Source organism: Carassius auratus, chromosome 32, assembly GCF_003368295.1.
Source record: "Carassius auratus strain Wakin chromosome 32, ASM336829v1, whole genome shotgun sequence".
NCBI classification, from domain to species: domain Eukaryota; kingdom Metazoa; phylum Chordata; class Actinopteri; order Cypriniformes; family Cyprinidae; genus Carassius; species Carassius auratus.
This window is the reverse complement of record NC_039274.1, coordinates 34,498,957-34,507,148: the sequence shown is the minus strand read 5'-3', so window position 1 is coordinate 34,507,148 and position 8,192 is coordinate 34,498,957. Positions and strand designations below refer to the sequence as shown.

General features: G+C 35.8%; 1 protein-coding gene across 1 annotated transcript; it reads right to left on the bottom strand.

Annotated features, from left to right (window-relative positions):
• Window positions 1-552: 552 nt before the first annotated feature.
• LOC113052297 (annexin A2-B-like) lies at window positions 553-6,473 on the bottom strand. Its single transcript, XM_026216735.1, has 13 exons — window positions 5,072-6,473; window positions 4,075-4,132; window positions 3,803-3,896; window positions 3,427-3,521; window positions 3,199-3,312; window positions 2,552-2,642; window positions 2,393-2,472; window positions 2,168-2,227; window positions 1,903-1,996; window positions 1,724-1,819; window positions 1,394-1,452; window positions 1,153-1,275; window positions 553-1,021 (listed from the first exon to the last, which is right to left on the bottom strand). Exons 2-13 carry the CDS (start codon window positions 4,126-4,128, stop codon window positions 962-964), a joined length of 1,020 nt encoding a protein of 339 aa, XP_026072520.1. The 5' UTR covers window positions 4,129-4,132; window positions 5,072-6,473; the 3' UTR covers window positions 553-961.
• Window positions 6,474-8,192: the final 1,719 nt, after the last annotated feature.

Sequence of the window (8,192 nt, the reverse complement as noted above, 5' to 3'; positions counted from 1 at the left end):
AAACGTACAGCTTTAAATTCACATCAAAGAACATTTTACAGAAAATTATGCTGTTTTTTTAATAAGCCCAGTTATATACAAACATACCATAAAAATACTATAAATAACCAAATACTACACAACCATAGCCTAAAAATATTATTAAAAGATTTTGAATCTCTGGAACTTCAGACATTATTTTTACCCTTTTTAAAATTTTAACTAGACTACATACAGTTTGTTCACAAACTTTTACCTCATAGTTTATCTATCACATTACCTCTGTCTTTGTCCTGTTTCTTCTTCTTCTTTTCTTTTTTAATCTTCCCTGTGCACCAGAGTGCTTCGGTCTTTTTTGTAGTGTAGCAAAATATAAAGATAGCCTTAACAAAAACAGAAGAAATCTCGTTCGTTCCCTTGAAATTGTCCTGACCACAGTATTTGTCCAAAGTATATACTGTGCCTAATTTGTGTAGAATAAACATTTCTGATACACTTGAATTGTGGAAACAAGACAGGACAAACTGTAGACCCACATCACATTCAAAAACCATGTGTAATTACACGTTTTTATTAATATCAACAATATTAATATAAAATTCATGATTCTGTATTCCTTTCAGTGAAATGGGATCAATTTAACTAATATTAAACAACAATCATACAAGAAAACAAAGCATTCAAAACAAAGCATTCTTATAAACGAATTAGCCTTAAACGAATGTGTTTAACAAATAATTTAGTGTAAGAAATGTCTTAGATTATTGGCAGCATAAAAAAACGAAACGATGTGACAGCAATGGGCAGAACAATATAAGTTACCGCTAAAATCCATCGAGCATATGAACTTGTTGCCCGAAACATATCAACAAGAAAGATGAAAACTACCCTGTAAAACAACAAATAAAAATAATAAAACTTCAACCGTAATACTGCATTTTGAACTATTTGTTTCGGAAAGTCTTCATTGCTGGACATCTGTTTAGTCGTCTCCTCCACAGAGGTTCAGGAGAGCTCTCTGGTAGTCTCCCTTAGTGTGCTCCTGAGGAGAAAAAGACAATGCGGAAAAGTTTGGATTAAAATGCTTCTTGAAGCAAACAAAGTGGAGAAATAAAAGAAGAGGGTGGTAAATAACAAAACAAATGAGAAAGAAAGAAACATTTGGAAACTTACTAAAATTGTCTGGTACAGAGATTTTCCAAAATTCCTTTTAAACTCTGTGCGGACCTTCATGAGATCAACTTCACCGCGGGAGACGATGATGCGGGTTACGACCTTATCTTTAACACTTTTACTCTGAAAACATCAAAATCTAAATATTTAGTATAGACACACTTTTTTTCGTAGAAGAAACTGATCAATACAACTCAGCTCAGCTAAGGCACATAACATTCAGTCAAAATTAAATATTCACCTTCATGGCTTCATTGAGTCTGCTGGCAAAATACAGATGTCTGTTCTCCATGCACTCAACTGCAGAAAGACAGATACATTTTAAGACATGGTTAAACGTTTTTGATAGGATATTCTCTCTTCAGTTCTCCTCTAGATTCTTGCCACATACATTTCCACAGGGCTTTCCACAAAACGTTCCTCACCAAACAGTTGAAGGGATGCCCAAGGAAACAGTGAGAGTGTGAAAGATAACTGAGCGAATAGGCATAACCTTCAAGAAATCTGCCATACACATTTCTATATCCTGTGTTCTGACAGTTCATGTGAAGAAAGGACGGCTGATAGATACCTAGTGTGAGGAAGGATTTTTCCAGATCTCCCTTCACCTCCTTTTGAATGCTCTCCTTAATGTCATATGGGCTGTATCTCTTGTACCTTTTAAACACTGAGGAAAAGGAGGCTTTGGTTAAATTCTTGCAGAAATGATAAGGGGACCTGACTTCAAATACAGCTCCGTTCATGTGTCACCTTTCTGCAAGTGTGGGACACTCCTCTCAGAGAAGATTGAAATCCAGGTGGTCACATCAGTTCCCTTTCGATTCACTCCAGCTTCATGGAGAGACTAAATATTTCCAGAATTGACAAAGGATTTTGGTTATTCCAGCATTCCTAACATGAGTCACCTGAACGCACAGTTGTTTCGTATACTATCATAATATTATTGTAATCATGCTGAATAAACATTCATCAATTGAATCAATTGTAGTTCCTCAGTCAGAAGGGCTCTACTAACTCTGGCATCATTGTCGATCTTCTCATAGTCCACCACGTTACTCGGCTCGTCTCTCTTGGCCTGTGGACATGAAGGAAATCGTTTGAGTACAGTGATACAGAATCTGCAATATGCAAGTTATGTTGCCAGTAAAAAAAAAAAAAAGACCTGTTGCATATTGTGAAAAACTAAACAGAATTTGTCATAATTAACACAAATAACTGTTATAGTTATCTATTATGTTACCTGTACAAGGGCCAGTAGCAGCTTTGCAAAATCACCAGATGTGTCTCCAGAAACATCTTTCTCCAACTCCTTCTTAAACACTGCAAAAAGAAAAAGAAAGGGATGTGAATTCTAGTGTATGTGTGCATTTTATGCCTTTTAATGGCCAGTGTCACTCACTTTCTCTGTAAACCTTCTTGATTTCCATTAGCTCTTCTTTATTGCGGGAGCAGACCATCTCAATAAGACTCTCCTCATCAGTGCCCAGACCCTGCAAAAAACAACATACTGTCACTTGAATACGATGATATATAAATATAAAACTTTTGAAAAGACTGGGGCCAGTGTTACTTTTGTTTTGTTTAGTGTTGTTTTGAAGGAAATTAGTTCTTTTATTGGGCAAGGATGCATTAAATTGGTTTTATTTTCAAATAAATGCTGCTCTTTTGAACTTTCTATTCATCAAAAATACTGAAAAAATATTTTATCATGGCTAAAAAAAAAAAAAATTAAGCAGCAGAATTGTTTTCTACTGCGCCAGAATAAATTTAAAGTAAAATTTTAAAACATATTAAATGGTTGAATAGTACAACAGTTACTTTGAATTGTAACAATATTTCACAGCATTACCTTTTTTACTGTATTTTTGTAAAATAAATGCCTTGGTGAGAATACAAGACCACGTTTTTGATGAGTAGTGTATGTTCTTTTATTCATATTATTCATGCATTATTCAGATATTTTAAAATATGAACCAGGAGTTTAATTTTAATACTTCAACAGAGAATAGCAGTAAACAATCATTTTTCAGAAACAATCAAATACACCTTCACAGATGATTTGAGCTCAGAGGCATCATACTGTGCGGTACTCTTCATCAGTCCCAGTATCAGATGCTCCAAAGAGCCTGAGAGCGCCCCCTTCAGGGCACTCACCAAATCCTACAACACAAACAGTGTCAGGTCGATTGGAACTTTGGTACACAAGATATCATATATTTTGTAAATTTAAGAAAATGCATATTTTAACAGATTTTGATGTGTTATGATGTATACCTTCTTTGCCCGTTTTTCATACTCAAATGCAATTTCAGCCCTTTGTGAGCAACTGCATTTTGTCAAAATGTCAATGATTTTCTGCTCATCAATACCTGAATGGATAAATGAAGGTGAAAGTAAGAGGAGAAGATAGGGATTGACAAAGGATTGACAGGAGCACCATTGCATCCCATTTAAAGTAGCAAGCTGAAAGTCAAAGCTCAGTTTATTTGCTAAATATAAAGACACTAAAACAAATATTTCAGTGAAACAAATTACGAAATGCCACTGTGGACTTTTTTTTTAACGTTCCACTGGAAATATAATCTGTGGTGCAAAATCGAATTGACATATTCCTATACGCATGTGAAGTGTTTATGTTACCATCCCATACCTTTGGTTTTGATGGCTGTCTCGATTTCGGCTGCATCCTCCTCTGGGTTAAACCCAGAAACTGGGACCACTGTAGGGCATTTAGGTTCTCTCTCCTGAACATATATCAAGAAATATAGATACTGAAATATAATAATATTCTGGATAGAATCAGAAAATATTTTTTTGGGCCAAAACAAACAATGAATCTTAACAGCCACTTCAGCATATAAAGAAGTGTATTTTGTTTGTTGAGTTTGTGATAATACTACATTTTGTGTTACAACTGCATACCCCTCCTCCATTACTCAATGTGAGTTTCGTCAAAATCTCAGACACTAAAGCCATTTTCCTGCAAAGGACGGAGAAGAAATTCAGTCATTCAAGGCGAACAATGAGTAGTTATAATAGGCGATACAATCTGTGTTTTAAGCCGCCTTAAAACACAACCTCGCCCTTGGTTTCAAAGGTCTAGTGATGGTTGTCATAGTCTTTAGCAGAACTGTGTAGATAAAAGCCCAGTTCAGTGTCATCACAGGCAATTATCTAAGTCAATTAGCATTTTACCCCCCTTAAAGGTGTCACTGAGAAAGTTGCTTCTCATGTCATTAAAAAAGACAGAAAAGAGTTTTGTTGTGCTATTATTCCTAGCAACACTACAGCGGTTCCCTGCAGTGCTAACAGGAAATCATTTTCTCGCTGCACAATACATTATGAAGTGAGTTGTGAAGAGTTTGCCGGAACTTTGTTCAGACACACCCGGACACACACCCTGTACACATTCCACAGATCAGTGAACCTCTGACCATCTCACACACACACACACACACAAATAAAAGTGGGGACATCCCATAGGCGTATTGGTTTTTAAACTGTACAAACTGTATATTATATGGCCCTTCACCAACCCTACACCTAACCCTCACAGGAAACTGTACATTTTTACTTTCTCAAAAAAACTCATTCTGTATGATTTAGAAGCGTTTTGAAAAATGGGGACGTGGGTTGTGTCCTCATAAGTCACCCTCTCTTTAATATTTGTGTCATACCCATTTCATTATACAGAGTTGTGTCCTGATATGTCACAAACACACACACACACACACACACACACAGCAAGACCACTACAGCTCTTTCTGCAGATTCCACTGGAGTAGAAAACGAGAAGCTGTACAATCAGCAATAAAAATGTGACAAGGCTAGTCTTTTCATAAGATTCATAATCAAGAGATTCAGTTTATGTTTCTTGGTCTAATCAATGGAGAATCACAACAGAGGACCAGAGTCTTACCTTAGATGCTGTGGAGTGTGAAAGTGTAGCTGTGGAGTTCCAGTAGTATCTCTCTGTTTATGGGATTCCCTTTCTCAGCCAATGACTCCTCCTGTCTACCCACTCCTACACCCACTCAAGATGCAGACCCAAAAGTTGTTTAGTTAATTAGTTATTCTATTACTAGGATACACATTCCTTATAAAAATTTACTATGGTTAGCACAATTTCTGCCATGATGTCAAACAGTAAAATTGTGCATTTTCAAAGGGAACTTGATATTAATCATTACTGCGGTTCATCATAAATATAGATTTTTTTCATATTACATTTATTTTAATCATATAGACGGTTTCAACGGGTGCACGTGCTTGGCCCAAAGTTAACTTCCGGTCTGTGTTTGTTTATCAGTCTGGCTATGGCGCATCTACAAACACAGTTAAAGTTGAGCTGATTAATTAGTCTATTCAATTTTTGATGTCATTTTTATTTCATCTTTCATGTCATATGCCTGATAAAACAGCGATTGTGAGCTCAGAGCAGCTTTGTGTACATCAGATACTGGGGAAACCTGTTTCTCCTGCTTTAAAGCACCTCCTGCTGGCAGAGAATGAATTTGCATTTTCAGTAAGTCTGATTTACGCAGCAAATGTATTTTTAAAGCAAATGTCACTGATGAGACTGCTTCAGAATAAATAACATTGGTGCTGAAAAAAACAACAACAACAAAAACCTTTTTCCCCCTGGACAAGTAACTTTTTACTCGGACAAGTGAATGATTGATTTACGTGTCAAGCTCATGTCAAAGCTTAATGTCGAGATAAATATTCCACTAATCCCAGTTAAACATTCATCAATGTTCAATATATTCTACAAAGATATTAACTAGATACATGACAATGACAGAAATGGCAATGCACCATGCAGTTTAATTGATCATACAAGCAATGAGAATGAAAACACTCAGTGATTCATACCGTTATTTGAAAAAGTCAATTATTCAAGAAAGTAAACGCATCTTTCTTGCTATTAAAAATGTAGTGGAGTTAAAACCACCATTAAGTCTTTCTGTGATGTAAATATTACAGATTACAGATTAGTTGTGAAAAGAGTGAGTTAAACAGCTATTTCTAAACCTTTAGCAGGCTCAACATGTTCCTCTGGATCTACTGTATGTTGCACTAAACTACTTTACACATGGTGCATGTGCAGCATTGGGAGAACGAGAGCGGGTTAGAGATTCAGAGGATGTATGTTTGCTAAAGGTGGAGAAATATTCCTCAATCAACAGAGTTTCTGCCAATGTCTGACTGTGCTCTCACTGATAACAGTGGGCTGGGTTTTACAGCGAGAGCAGACAGTACATTATTACCTTTGTGGGGATATTTTGTCCCCACTGTGTAGGGAATCTATTCTGCTGATTTTATTCTTTGTGTGAAAGCTAAATGCAAAACCCAGTCAAACTAAATGAGAATCACTGTAACAGTTGCTCAGAATAGATGTACAGTAAAAGTCCATCTAACAGAGAGCAAGAGAAAAATGACAAGTGTAATTTTCCTCACAAGTTGTGGGATTTTTTAAAATAGTTTTATTGTCATCAGCACGTTCAACACACTATTTGTCAATGTGTGACATGCGCCTTTAATAAAAGTAATTTAGGGGATTAAACCTCTAAATACAAAAATCACAACATTAGATGAAAACTGTATTTCAAAGAAAACAATACTTTTGCATTTTTGTACAGGTGTATATACAAAACGAAGGCAAAATACCTCAAAATGAACAAATAGGAAGAAACAGACTATTTAAACAGATCTACTGGTGAACTGAAGAGTGCTTGTGTATTAAATCAAAAGAAGAGCACTGGTTAATCGGTTCAAAATGATGGAAAACTATACACAGGAAAATCCCAGGTCTTCTAAACAGAAGGATGTTTTTCTTCAGTACAAACCGTGATCCACTCAAACGATTAGAATTACTCACAAATTAGCATATTATGGTGTGTACAGTGGGGAAAATACTTGTTTGATCCCCTGCAGATTTTGTAAGTTTGCCCACATACCGGTCTTAGTCCACTCTTTTTTTTAATTTTATTTAAAAAAAGCTACTTTTACTTTAAGCTACTTATAGCTTTAAGATGTTTTGTGAATACGGGCCATGGTGACCAACTACAAAAAAACATCTTACCTCTGTGCTTGCCAACAAGGGACTCTGCACCAAGTACTAGGTCATGTTTTGCTTGGGGATCAAATACTTATTTCACTCACTGAAATGCAAATCAATTTTTTTTCAGGATTTCTTTGGTTGATATTCTGTCTCTATCCGTTAAAATAAACATACAGACCCTTCATTTTTTCGTAAGTGGGCAAACTTATAAAATCAGCAAGGTATCAAATCAATAGTTTCCCCGCTGTATATCATACAAAACATTTGGTCATTTGTTAGTGAAAATATGACAACCTTAAAAGGGACTGTGTTACTGTGATACACTCCTTAACATACACATACAGTAGAAAGATGAAGTATTCATGCCCCAAAACCAAAGCGAGAGAAGAATGCAATACTGCCTTAGTGATGGGCATCTCAAGAATAATTGGCAAATTAAAGAAAGAACATTCCAGGCCTCTGGACTAGCACACAGATAACACAACACATTACACATGTCGCAATGATAAACAGCTGTAATCCATACTGAACCTTGATTCAATCAGAAATCAATGTTTTTAATTGATGAGAGTCTAAGAAATTGCTAACCATTTAAGTGCCATAATACTTCTTTAACAGCCAACCAAACAGTTAGGTCTATAACCAGCACAAACAGTGGGATTGAGGATTGCTAAAAAAATATTCACAGAGAACACACAGGCCCAATCAGGTGTCTAAAGAAACAGGAAGGGGGTAAAAACATCTGGACGTAGGAGAGGTCAAACCAAAGCAAATTTCAAACAAAAAACAAAAACAAAAACAAAAATGACAAAATTCTGCATTTAAAGCATTTCCATGCATTTTTTGTTTTCAAAACATGATTATGCCATTATTATTGCTTTCTGCTCAGTATTATTTTCAATGATTCTTCATTTACACACCTGACCCTGATGCTCGAAGAGGACAATTTCACAATTATTTCACTACTTTTTACACA